At 45.5% G+C, this 20,749-nt stretch overlaps 1 protein-coding gene across 1 annotated transcript; it reads left to right on the top strand.

Annotated features, from left to right (window-relative positions):
• The first annotated feature begins 617 nt into the window (after window positions 1–617).
• LOC105562188 (paired box protein Pax-3-B-like) lies at window positions 618–19,922 on the top strand. The gene is made up of 6 exons (XM_012012813.1): window positions 618–1,906; window positions 9,225–9,401; window positions 14,495–14,635; window positions 15,445–15,843; window positions 16,815–16,999; window positions 17,161–19,922. Exons 1-6 carry the CDS (start codon window positions 1,438–1,440, stop codon window positions 17,737–17,739), a joined length of 1,950 nt encoding a protein of 649 aa, XP_011868203.1. The 5' UTR covers window positions 618–1,437; the 3' UTR covers window positions 17,740–19,922.
• Window positions 19,923–20,749: the final 827 nt, after the last annotated feature.

Raw genomic sequence — 20,749 nt, 5'->3', positions numbered from 1 at the left:
TCGTTCCTCACGCTGGAGCGCAAGGGAGAGACGGGCCTCGGCGATTTGATCGCGTGACAAGAAAAACGGTGCACCGTGAGGACACAGTAGAACCGAGGGACGAGAACGGAGAGAGAAATAAGAGAATAATCATTTTCGCGTGCAATCCTGGAAGAAGTTCATCTCCCTTTCACGCTCTCTTTTGTACCGAGTGGATCGAGTGTGCGAAGAGCCGGCCGAGTCCGGTGGATCCGTGCGTCGCGTCGGAGGGAAAAGGATCCCGGTGGTGAACGGAGAACGGGGTACGAGGGGGAAATCGGCCGCGTATATGGAACGAGGCGAGTCACGTCACATTAAATCTTGATCTCACCTCGGCGAGTCGCCCGGCTCGCGGGAGGGCGGGAGGGAGCGAGGGGAAAGTCTGGGCGCGCTTCTAAACCCCGAGCGGAAGGCAATCCGCTCGAATCCGGCGGAGCGCGAGCAAGTTACCCCGGTGCCGCGGTAGTCCTCGTTGACTGTCATTGGAGAAGGGAGCCCTCGTAGGCGGAAGAAACGAGAGGGCGATCGACACGCGAGGAGGAGTACGGGGAGGGAAGAGGAGGCCAGGTGGAGGAGAAGGAGGAGGAGGAGGAGGAGGAAGAGGACGAGAAGGAGGAGAGCGTGGTCACGAGCTTCGTTGAAGGCGCCTGCGCTCCAACACTCCGCACCTTCGGCTCCGCGGCTTCGACTAGGCTCCAAGTGTCGCGAACGACGTAAAAGCTCGCGTCGCGATGCGTCGTGCGATCGTACGAAAAGTGATTCCGCTCCGCTAATCGGTTCCGCAGGTGACTCGTCTGTCACTCCACGTCACGTGGCGAGTCCGCGAAACCGTGTTTGCGCTGTCGGAAAATAGTGGCTGACAGTATGCTTCGCTGGTACACACGTGACAATTCGCTCGACAACTCGGTGAAGACGAGTTGAAGTTTCTCGGGGACAAATGGGAACTGCAGACACTCGGCGAATTAACCGAGAATGCGTTGAATCTGTATCGGACTGTGTGTCAGTGCGTACGTAGATAAGAGTACAACGAGAGGAGAATATTCGAGTGTAACGATGGCGAAATCGGCAAGCCAGTCTATTAGTAATGTCTACGGTATATCGTTTACATGCAGGTTGAAAAATGCTCGTTCAACGATATTGCTCAACGCATAGGAGAATATTATTGGGCGCTGTACTCCGAGCGAGAGTATTGCCAGATGACACGTTAACCCGGAGACGCTCGTCGGTATTGTGAGAATCACGATCGGCGCGGAGGAAAAATCCGTTGAATGCGAAACGGAAGCGACTCCAAGATAGACGTGGTGCATCCGCGACAGTGGAGGAAGAGCAGGAGAGAGAAAGAGAGAGAGACAGACAGAGAGAGAGAGAGGGAGGAGCCGTTGTTGAGCGTGGAGGGGGCGGAGGTGAGATCGTCTGGTGATGATGATCGGTGGCGGCGTCGCGACCCCTCCTGGTACTGCCAAGTCGGCGGCTGCGATCGACAGCGAGATGGTGCAGGTCGACGGCATTGGCAGTGGTAGTGTCAGTGGCAGTGCTAGTGGTAGTGGTAGCCCTGCGACGGGTGCGACCACCACGCGCCTCACGAACAATAACAGCGGTAGCAATAACAACAATAACAACAACAACAATAACGGGGAGATTAGCAACAATAATGACGGGCACGGAGTCGCCAATTGCACGACTGCCTCGAGCGCGAGCGACAAGTTCTGCTGTCAGGACGAGGACGTTCCCGCCAGCACCGGCGTGGCCCGACCTTGGGAACCGCCGTCGCCGACCTTCTCCCAGACGAGATCGCACCTGCTGCAGGTACACCCGCCGCACCACCACCAACAGCACCCGGCGGCGCATCATCACCAGCAGTTGAATGTACCGGCTTCTCTGATTGACGGTGAGTAGGGACCCATTTGCAAATTTCAGATCTTAATCGTTCGATTCAACCGTTTAGTTCTCGCCTCTTTCTTCCGTCGAGTTCGTTTCATCCAGCGCGAAAGAATTTAACTGTCCGCTCATCAGATAAATCATTGCTTAGAAGCACAGTTTGATGTGTGTAAATATTATTGCGATAATCGGTTAAAGATACAAACGAGATCCCCGCGGTGCACTAAACTCATTAATGATTGCTTCATGCTGAATGTGCGGTATGAATCGTGTTAAGACAAATATTTTCCTTGAGTCGTGAAATTTTTCAAGCATTCGAATCTGTTGCAAAAAAAATTTCCGTTGTGCGATAAAACAAGCTCTAATACGTCTCGCTAAAAGCGAGACGAGCGGGTACTTCTGCGTTCTGTATAGAAACATTTTTCTCGATATTCATTATTATACCATTCTTCGTTTTTTTATTCCTGAATATCTAAGATAAGGCGGACATGTATGTGTAAGCAATGGAGATTAATTAATTCCGTTATGCCGCCACGATAAATCGATAATAACGAAATACGTCACGCGCCATTATTTACAATTGTGTTCCATGCGCTTTATTGCAGAAAAATTTCACAGCGCGACGTCATTGAAATTCAAAACCGTTGTTTAACGGAGAGACACTTGAATATACTTTCGGGACTATCAAAGTTAGTGATAATAATCAATGAAACGAAACGAGGGAATTACGTAATTAAATACAGAGTGTAGATAAAAAACGCGGGAATTCTATAATAAGTAAAGAAATTTATTTTATTTACAGTAATAAAATAAATTTTTTTAATCGTGGATTTTATCAAACTTCATGGATACGACAGCATCATATTTGTTTTTGATTTAAATTTGAACCATTTCAGGAAACAAAATTAAATATCGAGGAAAACGTTATGTAATATATACGCGTTATTAATTATTACCATATGATATTGTTACATATTTCATTTGTGTCATTATGTGCGATATTAAACATGTCATTTAATCATTATTACGTCCTCGTAGAAGTTGTGATATGTGTACGACGACAAATGACTATATCGATTATATCTGTCTTGATGAGAGATAACCGAGTAACTCTAATTGAATTATGAATCGCTTCACGATCTTTCGCCGTGCGAACCTCTCGATGCAGGATGGTAGAAGCAATTAACATTGGACACCTGTACGGCCAAACACCTGTACAGGGTTCGTCTCCGTAACCAATATTAATGGGAAGCATTTCACGCCTTTGGAAACACGAAAAAATCTCAGAAGTGTTGACCACGAAGCCGCGATCGCAATTTCGGAATAAATCATTTACGAACAGTTGGAATTAACGTTCAATCTGATTGTAAAAATAGACGAGTAAGTCGGCGACAGTATCCACATACGAAGTAATTTCTATTTCAGAGATTCGGAATTTATCACAGTGTTATAATCGTTGTACCATAAAAATGTGTATCAAATAAATTAAGTAATAAAAAAGGAGCTCAGAGTCTGAACAATGTAGTGATCAATAAAATAATTTAAATTACAATTGCATATATGTATACATATAAAATTATTTTATCGGACACCACAACCTTGTTCAGGTTCTGAGCCCCTTTTTTATTACTTGATTTTATTATACGAGTCATTGTTATTTAACAAATTAATTAGTTTTGAATTATCAGTATGCAAAATTTCGAATGATCAGCTCCAAACTTTATCTACGTTTCCAGGTCAATTACACTTTACATCACTTTTACCATATATGAATATGATCTAGAAACAAAGTTCTTTTTCAAAATACTTGAAAATATTCCGGAAAACCTGATGCATTTCACCACCGATGCTCGCAGCTTGTTATCAGTGATCATCGCCACCTCTTCTCAGCTTCCAATTATTAAAAAAGTGTCGAAAAACGAGAAACGGAATTGCGATTGTATAAAGGCCTGCGTTATTTCATACGAAATGTAATGTGACGGCAACGTATTCCGTATTCGGTCTTCGCGACACGTGAATGTCCAATACGGCACGAAATTCTCTGTGGCCGCGCGAAGCGAAACTGTCGATAAGAGAATAAAAGAGAGCGCGCGATTGGGAGTAGCGAATGTGAGCCTACAACGACACGTCCAACTACCGCGCGTTCGCGGATCTTTCGCACTTGCCGGACGGAGGGTACCACGGGGGCTACCAAGTACCGCACTCGTCCGGAACCGGTTTCAATGCGTTGGCAACGCGAGCACCTCTCTTTGGATCGGCGGACGTATTACTCTCGTTTAACGCTCAATACCCGTCCATCCCGCGGGTACTCTCGATTCTCCCGCGTTCGCGTTCGCAGAGCACTTCGTTCCAGAACCGCGAGATTTTACGACCACACCCAGACCGTTTCGAGGCAGATACCATGTAGGCAATGGACGTCTTCGTTCGCAAGCGAGCGAAAAGAAGAAGGGAGGGACACGCGAGAAAAGGACGAGAGGAAATGTGTTTCGAGTGCTCTGGTAGCATATTATGACATTTGGCATTTCATGCGTTAGTTCATATTCAGGATATATACTAATTACAGTAATGTCTAATGATTGCATTGAAAGTGTAACATCTTTCTCTGACAATGTAGCATTTGTCATCAAAACTAACTTCGTGAATATCCCATTGGTAAAGTTTTACCACGTATTGATTAATTTAAATGTCGGATTATATTCAAATTGATTCCCTTAAATTGTGATCTAAATGATACTGTTCGCAAATTAAAAGCTGCAAACAGATCTGACAGTTTGACGTGGCAGACAAAGCGTAGCCCTTGCTCGGTTTACGCGCGGAAGGCGCTAATCCAGTTTAAAACCCGATACGAGTTCGCCTCGTTGTTTCCGATGCCGTTCACGATACTCGGCAGCGCCCAGATACCGCGGGATTTTACGACCCGGAGTGTTTTGAAACGAATACACCTCTCGGTTAATAGCTGTCTTCACGCGGCACTTTGTTATACTTTTGACGACCAATCGTCGAAAGTGTCCGCGAAGATATATACACTAATTACGCGTAAAATATATTACTTGCTAACCGCCGGGTTATAATTTTGTCAAGAAATGTGATTTTTTTCTCGCAGCATCCACTCTTCGACGCTAAACTTTACATTTATCAATATTTCTAAGTTTACGATCGAAATGACCCGCGTTATTGTTACACGGAGAGATTTTTCTTTTAAAAATTTACCCTAAAATTCATATAATCGTGGGACATGACATTTTGAAGAACTTTGTGAGAGTTTTTTGAAATTTTACCATACATTTTACTGGTAAAGCGATTATATTTAGTATATATTTTACTAGTAAAATGTATACTAAATATAATCACTAGTAAAATGTACTACGCTTACACTTGGCGCGAGACACTACCGTGTCTCGTAAACTTCGTAAAACTTCAAAAAATTCATAAAATTTTTCGAAATGTCATGTTGTCCCACGAGTTTCAGGATCAATTTTAAGAGAAAATTCTCTCCGTGTGGAACTAATCCATCGTAAGAAGATAAAAAGAATGGCTCGCTTTGTTCGCCGCACATTCAACGCTAAAGGTGATACCAAATTACATCAGTCTGTGATAACGTTCAATTTGGGGCATGGTATCACTTAATGTAAAATGCAAATACCGCTCAATGATGCATGATGCCGTAGATAAAATTTATGAGCAATTAGGCGTTGTTAGGCGGCAACGCGTAATGTAGTGGTATCTCGAGATTTTATGATTAGAACGTATTTGCGACAAGTGTCGGGAAATATCGACATGTCTTCGTCTGCAAGTGAGTTTTCTCTCAATTCCCTCTTGGGTTACTATCTCGTCACGGACTCTACTAATCATCGAGTTATTACGTAAAATGCTTGCCTGTAGCTATGCGTATCAATAATCGGTTACATGCACAATTCTTAACACGATCACTGTAGAAATTATAAAGCCTGGCAATATATTATTTTTTTACGATTCACTGCCCTCGAGTATAAACGCAACTATCCATCTGTTTAATATGTAAATCTTATTTCGTAAAAAAAATTCATAAATAAATGTCCGTAAGCCAGCGCCTCCTCGTTCTACGAATCGTACGTACTTCGGGTTTCATTTTGCGACGACGCAAATCGTGCATTCACCCTGTCGCGATTAATCTCGCTAACCGAATAGACAACGAATAAGACAACGAGAATAATCATTCTGCTTATTGACTCGCTTAAAATAAACGGGGATACGATAATGTAATTAAGCAACTGTATTTTAAAAGATCCGTCAGAATACATCGGGACGCTGTCGCGTAGAATTATTTGGTAATCTCTTGATTATTTCTCGCCTGCACATTTCAAACTCAACTTCTATCTGTAAATTTTTATTCCCGTTTGATTAATATTATTATAGAGGTAGGTCTCTTTGAAAGACAGACCACATATAAATATAGTTTAAAGTTATGCCGCATTGTATCGCATCTCAGCCTCAATGTTCGATTCATTTTCTTTCCACTGTACGTATGTACATATGAATTTCGCATCTGCATTCGTTTCTTAACATTCTCTTCGACTGATTTAAGTGTGCTCCGTTGCGTTTTATCTTTATGCGTGTGCGCGTCGCAAACAAACGCATTTAGGAGTTAACTTGATTCGTGCACCGTAAGCAAACACACTCGTCAGCGTGACGCGGTTTTACTCGAAGCCATCTGCTGGACTCGGTCCAGATAAAACCACTCGGGAGTGCAAAGCGTACGATCTCATAAGTCGCCGAGTCCCCGCGGAAGGAGAATCGGTCCGCCTTCCAGTTTTTCTGTCTATTATCTATTATCGCCGTGTCAAGCGATCGGTCTTTACCGGCGGCGATTTCGAATGTACGGATGAATATACCGCGAGGCCTGACGCCAGAACTCGTTCAGAACCGGTTCCCGCCTGGTGTCGATGCAACGACGATGGGACGCATTTCTTTCTGTGCATCGGCTACTTTCGTTTTCACGACACCTCCGATCGCTTTGACACGAAACGAGCGCGGAATGCGCGCCCGATGTGCCCCATCCAGACGGACGGGACGCGCGCGGGACTCGCGGGATTCGCATAAGTTTTAATCGATGTTTCGAGCGTCCATCGCAAACAAGATTCCTCGGAAAAATATCTTGGGCAGTACTTTAGTTTCGCGATCAATTCCCCCGACAATTTTTCGAATGTAACTGGACAATACGTTGTTTCTCCTCTTAATTAAATAATCGTGATTTCTCCTACACGATCTGCACGACTTCTCATTGAGATACACTTAACATCAACAGATGTTTAACTTTATTATATAATCTGTTTTTGGTGGAAATATAACGATATTTTTAAAAGATCGCCAAAAAATTAAGAAAATAGCAAAGGCGAAGAATGTGCCATAAATGTTATCGATGTAAATCACAATTAAAAACGAATTACAATTAAGATTCTTACAAGAAACAGTCAATAATGTTAGAATAAATGCGTACAAAACACATCGCGTAAATTGTTCTCCTCCGGTTTACAGTTAAGTGGCTAAATTCTGATTAACTGTATCCCCAATGAGAAGCCTTTAGTAATTAACTGCATAGACGTCATAAATTGTGCGAAGAGCCGGCCGTCCGATTACGCGAGTAACAAGTTGCAAATGATCCACATAAGATGCATTTGCCGAGCTGTTTGGCAAATCCACTCGGCTCATAAAGGACTAATTAATTAAACGTTCCCACTATATAAACCGACTGCCGCGTATTCGCGCCGGGCTCACTCGTTAAAACCAATTAAAACAACGCGATACAAATGAGCACGACGGACCTGTTTTCTGCCAACACTCGAGATTTAATTTCGCCCGACGGTCCCTACCCGCGATCATCGGGCTCCTTACATAAGATCGACTGGATAAAAAGCAATTGCGCTCGTCGTTCGCAAAATGACAGGTACTATGCGCTCTTAATATCGCTATACATCGTTCGATCGTAAATTGGCATCTGCGCGATTCGCGCTAAACGTCGTTGAGATTAGTCGACAGTGCGATTACGAGGAAGCTGAGCCTATAATAAGCACATCATAATTTTGATCGAACTGCCGGCATAGTATTAATTAACATCTATCTCACATTTAATTCATATTATCTTTAAGCTCGCGTCGATTTACGCTTGAACCTTCGTTTCGTCCCGTCGCAATTTTATTGGATACGCTGTGTAATTACATTTCCTCTCCTTTAAGATTATTTTCTACTGATCCATTTTCTAGTTAGCATAATAATCGTAGTACGTTCGATGCACATCCGTTCCATCGAGTGCTCGACTGCTCGAAATTAAGTCGACGATTGTGATTAAGTAAACAAACGATTCTTAATAGAGCCGTGTGTCCAATCGTAAATCGTTTCTTCCCTGTTCAAAATGTCGTGAAGATATATTTAGCTATAAATCCACGGAAGAGACTCGACTCACGCGCATCCTTTCGAAAAAAAACTTCCTTGCACCTGGTTAACTTATTTATTTCCATCCAATATAACCACAGATGCGTGCATAATAAACCAAACTCTACAACTTTCTTTAATGTATCGCGATGTAATGATACATAATAGAACCAACAAAGACACACACACATTGACTGATTATCATCTTTTATAGGAGCAAGTTTGTTAAAGAAACGGTCAAGAATAATTTTCTATTAAATCTGAATTTACTAGAAAACCAATTAACTTTTATTAATTCCGCAACACTGATTAATATGTTAATGACTATTCGAGAGCAAACGATAATCATTGAAAACTCAAGATAAAATAATTGATAAGATCATCTAAATTCAAAGTTCTTGTAATGTAACGTATCCATAGCTGTGAAAAATGTAAACGTTACGCGAAGTAATAGCGACGCGATGAATATAAATTAATTATTAACCATAATTTTAATGACAGGTATCTCTGCGGTTTTAACATTCTGTTAGACCGTATCAGTAACGGGATCGCGAGATCACGTTCAGCAACTTAAATTAATGCGCCTGAACGTGAAGTTATTTGACCGTGACCACTTTCGTCACGGCGATTACGCAGCCGATTGTTAATTTAACGAAGCATTCAACTGACTTTGAGAATCCTAAAGGAGATCTTTGTGAGAAAAATTAATTCCCGATTATCTCAGACGCGTAAAGTCGTCTCGGGAATCTCTCGTTAACCAGCCCACGAAAAAAAAATCTAGAGCGAGGAATGTCAAGAAAATGTGGTGAAATTAACAGTCGGAGATAAACCGAGATTTCGTTCTAACATTTATTATTAGCTGGTTGGTATGTTGATTTGATTGTTATACGTATTCCAACAAAATGTTCCTCTGATTGCAGGTGTGAATTTACAAAATTGCACGGCCGGCCCGTTTGCCAGCGGCAATAACGGCAACGCATCGCGGCAACGTCTAATCGAATTGTCACATGGATTAGGAGCGCTCAGGCATTACAACGATCTCGCCAACCACGTGTTGTCATTAAACCAACAGGGCGCAGTCGTTACAAAACTTTTAGGTTCGTAAAGCGTATTTTTACGATATGCCGCGAGGCTGCCTTCGTGCGAGGAGAATCGCATTTGTGATATTTGTACGCTCGATATTATACCCCGCGTTGTTTCTTATCGTTGACGATAAGAATATGCAAATTATTGGGTGACATTCCGAACACGAGAACCCACGTAGGGAAAGTACTCCGTTGACATATCGCTATTATATTCGTCAACCGCTATGCCTATCGCGAGTATCGAGCGCCATGCACGCATTACGTACGCACGTAATTTCGGTACGAAGCCAAGGCAGAAATCATCCATTTGTATTCTGTACGTTCCGAGAATACCAATCGATCCTCCAGAAATGAGAAAAAAATAGACATTGGAGATGCAGAAGGGAAGATTTTTCAAAGTCGAGAACTATTAGGTACACTGGAATAAAAGCTTTCCGTCGTATTTGTCAAATAAAGTTTCAAGGTAATTCCTATTCATGAGAAAAAGATAATAGCGACGTAATGCTTTTCCGATAACAAAAAAAAGGAAGCTTTCTTCACGATCTGCTTTTTAAAATAAGAAAATTAATAATTTTATTTCACTTCTTGTGCCTTCTCCCTCCCCCCCCCGCCCTCTCTCTCTCTCTCTACCTCTCGTTTGAAATTCACATAATTCTCGATTGTACTTTCTCGCTGCGATTCACGCGGCAATTATCGGTGGCCTCAAACGATACAGCATTAATATCTCGAGCGATTCCAAGTAAGGCAAAGAACGGGGAATGACGCCAAACTCGCGGGGCATGGTCGGACGTAACGAGCCACCCGAAGCTCGTTAGCTTGCGAGAATTAACACGTAACAGCCGCTTCTTTCACGCATTAAACTTCAGCACCTCGGCAACAAACATGAATAATTCGTCAATGATTGCGCCAATTATTAGCCTCTCTACATTCCAACTGATGCTTCGACTCTCCTCTTTAATCTGGCAAATGTGAAATTAGAAATTTCACGAGTTTGCCATGGTATGTTATAAATGTTCTTTGCGGTTGTCAAATATTATATTAGCTTCAACGAAAGCTATCCCATGCCGTACACTTAATAATTCAATAAAGATTTGCATATACAAAATATATATCTCTAATCGCTCAAGGAAACCACACCCTCAACTTTCTGGCGTTTGCGCTCTTCGTGGCTACTCGCGCTGCTCTTCGTACCTCGTACCTTCGACCGCCATATTTCGCAAGTTAATGCAGATCGGGGCGCTTTCGCCGAGATGGGCACGCGAGTTCGATCTTGCACGCGAGAGCGCGGTGAAACTCGCGGAAATTTAGACTCCAAACGAGATCGGGAATCGTCGGGTATCCATGCGAGCCCAACGGAAGCCCGGATCGCGTTCGAGGAAAGGCGAGAAAAACGGGCAAGCCAAGTAGAAGAAGAAGAAGGAGCAAAGACGAGGAGGAGGAGGAGAAAGAAGAAGAAGAAGAAGAAGAAGATCCGTGTGCCGAGAGAGGTGAACAATAAAAAAATGGAGGCGAGCCACCGAGCATCGCCGTGGAACGCCGGAGTTTCTCTCTTTCTCGTAGAGACCTGCCTGCCTACCTCGCGGTCCTCGTTAACTTTACGAGCCACTCGTAAAAATACCGTTCGTGGCCTGCTCTCTCGCGGCGCGCCGGTAATGTCTTCATCTCGCTGGATACGCTGGTCCTTAGGCGGCTCGAGGTGAATATAATGTACCATAATCGGCCGACCAATTACTTAACGACGGCGAACAATTAATCCGCGAGCGAGCGAGCGAGCGAGTGGGTCCGTTTCGCGAGTCGGGAAGGGAGCGGGTGCGACGTTACGCGATATCTGGTCACTTGATCGCCGAGATACGAATTATAATACGGTGTTTCCACTCATTCATATTCATCGACTAAAATTACGAATCGACCGTATCGATCTTCGTGTGTCTTCAGAGGTCGCGGCTATGAGCTCCCCGGCTAGGTTTAACGCTGGATTGAGAGGCTAGGAGATAAATGGCCAAAAATTGAAGCGTGTGAGCTTAACGCGCCACTACTGCGGTCGTTAGGATAACTGGACGGCAATCGAGTGGACAATGCCGAAGGCGTTCCGGTTGTTTGCTCGCAGTTTCTATCGCAACGCTCTCCATACACGCCCGCCGTGTAATTACGCTAATCTCTCATTATCAATTCATAAAAGAGATCACCTCGCCCGCGACGCGCACGCATGCGGCGCGCGATGAATGCAGGCCTTCTCGTCCCGTAACGATACCCGTAACCACGGCGGACTGACATCCTCCGCTGTGCTCGCGAGCAACCCTAAATGGCTAACGAAATTGGCTTCGTGCGGTTTCTTTTATTAAAAACCGTGCTTCGCGCTCAAAAATCTCATGTACGCACGCACGTAGGCGCGTAACACACGTGCACCAGGAGCAAACCCGAGGGAGCAAGCCGGTACGAGCAACAATGAAAAAGCGAGGAGGCCAGGGGTGGGAAGAGATCGACGATGGAGCGATGGCAAGAGGGAAAGATAGATACAGGGACGGAAAGACAGGGAGAAGCCAAAGGACAAAGAGAGGAAGGGACGGGGAGAAAGAGAGAAAGATCGGGATAGCAGGTCGAGGCAAGGAATTTGCTCGCGGCATGGATACCTATTAGGTGGATACATCGTTTATATACCCGGCACGCACTTCATCCGTGGGAGCGCACGCGATACCCTCTGCCGGGTTTAGCCGTCATTATTGTTATTAATAATAGTACGTAACGACCGATAATTGCTCAAGTCTGCCTGCGCCTCTGGTTTCCATTACTCCACACAGTCTCCCGGCATCATCCGCCAGATTGACGGATACCTCGCACCGCTCCCGCTCGTCCGAGGGACCTGGTCTGCGGGAAGAGACCGCGGCGGAATAACGCGAATGACGGATGATGCATGCACGTACGCGAGAACGACATCCGCGCTCTTCCACGATGAATCCGCGCGTAATTGGGGTCGGAAGGCGAATCTCAGTGGGACCCTTTGCGCCCGATGGTTGACATTGATATCAGCACGCGAGCGTGACTCTCGTTTCTTCGCCTCTGTCGTGTCGCTCGCGAGAGACGGGGCAAAAACAGCGGATACACGTTGTATCTTAAACGCAGCGTGGCTTTGGATGCATATCATTAGTAACGGCGCAACATTGGCAGAAAGGAGGAATTTTACAATATGACGATTGCAACTGCGATCTATTCCAATTGTATCCCTCTCATCGTATACGGCACGATTTAATATAGTTACCGCGCGATTGATCGATATCACATATCAATACGTATAACGACAACTTATTACAGCTGTATATACTCTTGGTTTAAAATTAGAAGTCCTGAAAGCATATAGACTTCTCGTATGAGACGTTTCGTAATATGTAGAACATAACCTGGTACATTAAATTCGGTTGGTCGATATACTTCACTTATGCGTCCCTTACGGTATCAACAACACACAATCGATGATATGCATAGCCTTTTCGTACTTATAATATGCTTATGGAGCTGTGCGCGTCTCCGTATTCACTTGTGGATACTAATTAATTCATGACTAATTGACTGCTGCGTCGCTTATTATCTTTCCCACGAGTAGTAAATTATAAGTTCAGTTTCTGTGGAATATATGACAGCGGTAGATCTAAACGGTAGAACACGGCGGAACGGCTAAACACACATGTATTTTTACCTGTGACCGATATTTTCTTATTGTTGGTTAAAATAAATGTCTTGGTATTTTTAAGGGAGGGGGAAAGAAGGAGAGGGAAGATCGTTTATCGTAAAGTACGATAATTTTGCACAAGCGGTGCCGAGCCTCATTGATCTAAGCATGCGATTCAATTCTTAAGCAGATATCCACACCGCGCGATAATGACACTAAAAATTATCACAAGCCAAGTTCACGCGCAGTGGTTACACGACTGCGGATAATTTTCTTATATCACGATGTATATTACGTAAGCATCCTCATGCTGTCCTAATTGCTGCATCATGAATCCGCCCAGATACGAAGATAGGATTGATATCCGTTTGTCGGTAACACGCGATGTTAAGCGTCGCTTACAGTGATATTGCCGTGACTTTTTGCAATATTATATGTTGGCGTTTGTCTTTTCTCTCTTCCTTACGTTCCCCATTTTCCACGCGTCACAATGTTCTTCGCGGCCGTCTTGAAAGACTGAGGAAACCCTAATGCATCTCGTATGCGAAACGATGTCCAAGAGATCAAATCGACATATCTAAACGACACCTACAGACCCGCATTAACGAGCATAGAAATGATATTAAGAAACACGAAAGCTGTCACTCAGTCGTTGGCAGACATATTACATAACCATGGGTTCAATTGGTCGAAACCAAAAAATGTGCATAGCGAGCTTTTCACGAGGAAACGAGAAATCGCCGAAATGTTTCTTATCAAAAAACCCAACAACACTCAATTTACAAATAGACACCGAAAATATAATGTATGACTGCGTAATCAAATCTTTGTGGGTCGTAATATCACCTTGTTTTTTTCTTAGGACGGTACCTACGAAGTAGTTCGAATCGAGCATCCACAGTGCTCAGATGTGCTTGTATTTTTGTAATTTGACTGTGTCTTATGGACGACGGTGGCTCACTTTGGTTCGTTAATTTACCTCCGTTTTACTTGATAACTAATGAATAACTTTAATTTCGTATTTTTGTTGATTTGCAGTAGTACTTGAAAAGGACCCAAAATAAGGTCGAAACGTATTTGCTAAATACAGGAATATGCCAGTTGACTACAAGTTCCCTGTTTTAATACGAAGTCCAATGTTTACGTGAATGGAACAAATTACATTTAATGCGCCATTCAATTCTAATGTATAATATTACAATTATCACTCTTTTCGCATCGATCACGCCTCGTGAAAGATACATTCGGATTCCGAGGCGCGTGCATCGCGTGATTTTCGGGAATTACGGCGAGCTTTGCGAGTTTTGGCGTGTCCGAGCTGCCGAATAGGGCGCAAAATATAAATGTGCCATGCCGCGGCGCCATTTACGAGCGATTTTATCGAGGGCCAGGAGTTTTGCCAATGCATCGCGTCCTTGAAGCCCGTTTTATCGTGTTCCAGGTACGTTGCGCCCGCCGGGTCTGATCGGTGGCAGTAAGCCGAAAGTAGCGACACCGGCTGTCGTCGCCAAGATCGAGCAATATAAAAGGGAGAATCCGACCATCTTCGCTTGGGAAATTCGGGAGAGGCTAATCTCCGAGGGTAAGATAATAATGCCTGCATCGTCCCTTATCGGGAGGCGTATTCAAACGCGTTCGGATGTAAGTGAAGTAAATTTATGAGCCGTGCTGCGCTTAAAAATTACTCGCGGAGGGGAAGATAAATGCCTTGCCAGTCGATCATTACCCAGCGAGAAATGACTCGTCGCTCGATGTCGAAACGATATCGAATCGGCATCGAAACCGTCAAATTGACGTCGATTCGACATCGATCGACGAATCATTTCTCACTGCGTACTTGATGAAAAGAGCGGATACGATAACGTAACGATCGCGAAGCGCGAGCGTTCGAAGGATCGATCGACTTGACTAACATTGACATTGATTGCGATTTTTCGCAATATACATATCTCCTAGAACGCGCTTAGTCATAACGTCGAGTCCTCACCAGCGCGATGCATAAACTAGCGTGTTCCTCACTTAATTATGCTCGTCCTCTGTAAGCCATGCGAATGCAAACCACCCGTGATTACAGACGCGCGTATGAGTAACGTATAATTTAAACGAAAGAATTAAGAAACGCGTTTCTGCGACCTTACTTCTTGACACACATACCACTCGTGCTAACACGAATATCATTACAATCGTCAGTAAACTTCGATATGCCTCTCGCCGTAACGCTGCCACGCAAAAAACTCGACGTTGTAACATTAAAAGTTGCTCGTGGCATGAACGAAATTGCCGAAAGCTCCGCGCACTTATCCTCGTCGTATTCGTGTCAGGTGTTAACGTACTTGACGGTATCTCCGCGACCCGCGTTCATCGGCAACGTCGTTTACTCGCCTGTTCCAGGGGTCTGCAGCAACGCGACAGCGCCGTCGGTCAGCAGCATCAATCGGATACTGCGGAACCGCGCGGCGGAACGCGCGGCCGCGGAATTCGCGCGGGCCGCCGGCTACGGCCTGTACGCGGCCGCCGGGCCGCATCCGTACTTCAACTCGCACCAGCACCCGACGACGAGCCACCATCTGCCGGCGGGCTGGCCGGCGCCGGGAGCAGCCGGACATCCGTGGATGCTGCCGCCTCTTGCCGGCGGCATATCCGGCGCCGCCGCGTCCGCTCTGCTCTTACCGCCGTCCTTGAGCCCCGGTGCGGCCGCCGCCGCGGCCGCAGCCGCGTCCGCGTCCGCCGCGGGTACTTCCGAGCACGCGCTTCACGCCGCCGACGCGATCGCTCGCGGATATCTGCAAGGTGACGAAAAGAGACGCGCCCCGTCGCGCTTCGATGTCGCGACGCAAAATTTATCCTATTTATTTTCTAATGCGGGGTCTACAATGCGAGGCTCAGAGTCGCAGTCGTAAGAATAATCGACTGTAATCGGTCAAGTCAAGTCAGACACATAAGAATTGACCAATCATAATCGACTATTCTTGCAACTGCGACTCTGACACTTGCATTGTAGACCCCGCATTAAAGTCAATCGGTGGATTATCACTGAAAACGGTGAATAGTCACTGTGTGATTCACAGTTATAAGTTTACTACTGAAAATCGCAGTGGTATACTCGTAACTGTGAATCACTGAGTATTCACTGTTTTCAGTCATAATCCACTGATTGACTTTTAGAGAGTAAGAAAAAAGTATACCCTACACTTTGGGACTCTATGAAAGTTTTCTATGCATTCACCTCCAATAGATTAAATCTATTCAAATATAAGTTTAGTACTTTAGATCCGAATAAATTCCTAGATTTGCATGCAATTATTGAAACGAAAACCAAAAAATGAAAATCGAAAGAGAGAAAGAGAGAGAGAGAAAGAGACACACAGAAAGAACCTAATATCTTGCTTACGATTTGATTTTTCATTAACGCTTGGGAGATTTAATTTGATATTTGTACAGTTTCTTGCTAAATGTTTAGGATTATTACGGTATTCATACAGTGAGCAAATAACACTGAATAACGTTATAATTAAAAATGTTGTATATGTTGGCTTTTCGAAATATATTTTTTCATATTTCTTGTCGAAAAATCAGAGTATTCTCACGTCAAGCATATAGAAATGTTATAGATATGAATTGTCCCAATTCTGTATTTAACTTTAAAATAATAATGAAGAGCATCACAAGTTTTGTTAGCTCGTCCACGAAAAATGTTTTACTGGGTTGTTGTACTCAGAAACGCGCAACCCATAGAAACCGTATCTCTATTAAATGTACAGATGGCGACGGAGATGACGGAAGCTTAGACGGTTCGGAGCAGCCCAAGTTCCGGCGCAACCGTACGACTTTCAGCCCGGAACAGCTTGAGGAGCTCGAAAAGGAATTCGAGAGGTCGCATTATCCGTGTGTGTCCACACGCGAACGCCTCGCCTCGAAAACGTCGCTCTCGGAAGCGCGCGTTCAGGTGAGGATCTACCAATAGATAAAGATAAAGAGCCGACGCAACGACGCAGGGTCTAATTCGACATTTATAAATTGGAGAAGGCCCTGCGGACAACGGCCGCGTCGTTCTCCCCCGTCCGACTTGATCACGAGCGTTCTAACGACCTAACTCGTGACTCTTAGGTTTGGTTTTCCAACAGACGGGCAAAGTGGCGTCGTCACCAGCGCATGAACCTCTTAAAGCGCTCGCCACCACCGCCTCCACCACCACCGCCGCAGCCGCAGCCGCCGCAGCAGCAGCAACCGCACTCCGCTACGTCCGCTATGGAAATCGGCCAGCGTACATCCAGCTGCTCCATCGCCGGCATGGGCGGCGAAAGTAGTGCGTTTCGCGCGGTCGTCGCCAATTCCGCGATTAGGGACGCTGGCCTCGACAGGCCCGAAAGGATCGACAGGCACGAGTCGGTACCGAAGCAACCGGAAAGGAAACCTAGCGCCTTTCGAATGATCAGTCAACTGGTGGGCGACGACTCGTCCGGACTCTCGAGACCGACCAGTCCCGTGTACGATCAGCGGCAGGGATCCGGTATTGGTCCGCGTCCGGAATCAGCGCACAGGATACGTTACGATCAGAACGAGGATGAGGATGAGGAAATCGATGTTCAAGATTCCGACCAAGATGTACCGTCGTCGCCACCGGTCGCTTGGAGAGATCATTGGACTGACCAACAACCGTTGGAACTTACGAAGCACGATCGCTGAACGAGATGTGATATCGGTCGTTCAATCCGGGCTGATGTTTTCGCAACAAAAATCGAGCGGCCGCGTTGCGGCTTACTTATTGAAAAATATTGGCTAGACAAATCGCACGGATCAGTAACTACCAGTGTTCCAAGTGCGTCGTCGCAGTTCTTTATCTTTTACCTATTGGTGATCGACCAGTGCAAAAGTGATGAAAATGTTTCTCCTTTTTGCCTGTTGCGGCGCAAGCTATGACAAATAGCACAATTGGACTAGTCGCAAAACGTCGATCCGGAATCGCTGACACTTGTTCGGTCAACACGCGAGTGATTGAGTGATAAATCGGTAAAACGTGCTGCATTAGAGAATCGAATCAACGGTTATCGGCGCGTAGCATCAGATGTGTTGTATCCAATATTTTCTCTCTTCTCATTATTGCCGGGCTCGGCTCGTTTCTATTCAAGTTTTCAATACCTACGGAACACTGCTTACTATACGAATATGGACGATTTCTTACAATCGCGGATGCGAATAAGTGTTGCGAGCTATGTAATATTAAAACGCAACGTCATCATGTCATTGTAATTATTATTGTCGATTAGATAAGTGATCGATGCGTATCGCGTGGCAAAAGCAAACGCTGTTAGATCGCTCAAATCTGGGGAGCCGCTCGTGCGAGTAGAGAATAAAAAACAAACCGCGAAGAAAGAATGAGGTTGTTCGAGAACTCATTCGAAACTAGTCCTAGCGAATCTTTATGAATTAGGGATATGCGTAAACTAGATACTTGAAATAGAGATAAGCGAGAACACAGATAATCTCCTGTACGAACTGTGTTAAAATAATGTTTATTTAAATGAAACCGTCTGTAAATATCCACACACGGCGTCTCACGACTCATTTTTCTCTTTGCAAACTCTTCCAAATTTTCTTTCCAACTATCCTCCGACAGACGAAACAGTTTTCGGCGAGCCATCGAATATCCGCACAATGAAATATGTTATATTGAAATAAATTTACATAAATATCCCACGCTCTCGTTTGTCCAATTAATTTCCTACCAATCCTAAGTTGAACGACGACGCGAACGGGAAGAACGACAGAATTCAATGTAATTTCTCAACTTACTTCAACATTATTTTAATAACGCAGAGCTCGAGTATTAAAGACACGCGAAACGTTTTCTTCGTTTGTTAATCCGAATTGTTCATCCTACGACCTATCTTTATTGATTTATGAGATTATTACTGACATCAATACGTAAAGTAATCGATATCACGAGTCCAGCTACCCCTTGATTTACGCTCTACGGCAATTATCCTTGGTGGAATATATTTCCGCATATCTCCCGAGGTACAAGATATTCCGCTACGGATCGCGCACCCGTAGTCTAATACCCTTCCCGTGCTTATCTCTTATTAAACCGCTCGCGAATACCGACGACGCGGATATTCTCCACGACCGTGCAACCGTGTATCTACTTAAATTGCCGTTTTGTCAACGGCGAGGAAAAAGAGGCGCGAGCACGTACAAGAAAGGTAAAATTGCCCACAGTTATCTCCTGCTTAATGTTCCATAGAACATAGTACAAGTTTGCCGGATGACGTTCGATTTCCCGTGCAAAACTCTGCGAGGATAATCTAATCCTCTCGCGCACCGCGAATGCGTAAGTTATCTTGCCGCGAGAGTATCCGCACGTCGCGCGCTTTCTCGCGCGCTTCGAGATTACCATTAAAAAGCTATATATGCGATACAATTGAAATTTCGCGACGGAAGAACGTCAAGTTCCACCTGACGGCGCGCGATCTACGCCAGGTTCAAATCCATTCCCTCGACAACGGAATGTAAATACTCCGCGATCGCTCGGAGACGCGCGTATCCGTAGTCGCGCCGACCCGAAGGCTGCACGGAGGCGAGGATATGGGAAGCTGGATACAACGAAGGGGAGAAAAAAAGTGCGTGAACGAGGGAAGGCTCATCGACGATTAACTCGAATCTACGGTTTCGTCGGGCTCGCAAATAAGGAATCTGCGCGCGAAACTGGTTTTCTCCGGGCGACACTCTCTTCCACGGGCACACGGGTGGAATCGTCGCTTGTTGCCGTTGAGAGCACGAAAACATTGGATCCGCGCGACATTTCGGATATCGTGGCCCGCGTCAACGGTCAGCGCGAGCGGTCCGAATTTATGGCCAGGTCCCGGCATCACGAGCCCGGGGATACGCGGCACGGCGGGAGGACGAGGAAACGCCGATCTCCAGCGCGACGAAGGGAGAAGCGGCGAGGAGAGAAGCGAGAGACGTTCGTCGGGCATGTAACACGAGCGGACTCGTTAATGGCGTTAACACGACGGATCGACGTATCTTTTCGCGCGCATATCTCTTTTTGGTAACCGAACCCCGGAGACCAGGGACTCTATTAGCGCGTGAACCGAACGACCTCGACAGTCTCGTAGGTCTGCGTCGCGGATAGAACGACGCAAAGGTTGGACCTCGCCGAGTCGAGATGTCATCGAGTCGAGCTTGCAAGTAGCGTGTGAAGCAGAAGCGGGCCGAGTGATCCGAGCCGTCCGAAAGTTGACGGAGGATATGCCCAATAACGAAAGCAGAACCTATAGATAAGGCGGTCGCGTCATCAGTTCTCTTATCGGCGAGAAAGGTCCTCGCGACTTCCCGAACTACTTAGAGGAAATACGCGTGTTAATTTCCCGTTAATTAGTCGCGCCTTAACTTCCCCATCGATTATTCTCGTTTGCAGATCGTAACTTGACTCTTCGTCCGAGGGGAATTTTCAGCTACGACCGCGATTCAAACTTCCGCACGCGCGCGATTCCATTCACCTGCCGTCGCCATACGCCATACAAGCCGAGGAGATCCAACGCAAACAGTCGGCAGAAGAGTGGCGAACGGATATCGGCGGCATTGTAGCGCCAACAAACCCGCCGAGGGCGTTAATGCCGCCGGGTGGGTGAGGATCGGTCGGCGACTCCCGACGCGGAGAAAAGGGACGGAGCGCGTGCACGCACGTGGAGGG

Source organism: Vollenhovia emeryi, unplaced genomic scaffold, assembly GCF_000949405.1.
Source record: "Vollenhovia emeryi isolate VEMERY1.0 unplaced genomic scaffold, V.emery_V1.0 DF939193.1, whole genome shotgun sequence".
Classification (NCBI taxonomy): Eukaryota; Metazoa; Arthropoda; class Insecta; order Hymenoptera; family Formicidae; genus Vollenhovia; species Vollenhovia emeryi.
The sequence above is the reverse complement of the archived record's forward strand: the minus strand, read 5'-3'. Positions and strand labels throughout refer to the sequence as shown.

Excerpts from the sequence above, each read along its gene's own strand:
- LOC105562188 (XM_012012813.1), top strand. The coding sequence starts at position 1,438 with ATGATGATCGGTGGCGGCGTCGCGACCCCTCCTGGTACTGCCAAGTCG. Across the intron at positions 1,907-9,224 it reads ACCGGCTTCTCTGATTGACG|GTGTGAATTTACAAAATTGC; the intron begins GTGAGTAGGGAC and ends CTCTGATTGCAG. Across the intron at positions 9,402-14,494 it reads AGTCGTTACAAAACTTTTAG|GTACGTTGCGCCCGCCGGGT; the intron begins GTTCGTAAAGCG and ends ATCGTGTTCCAG.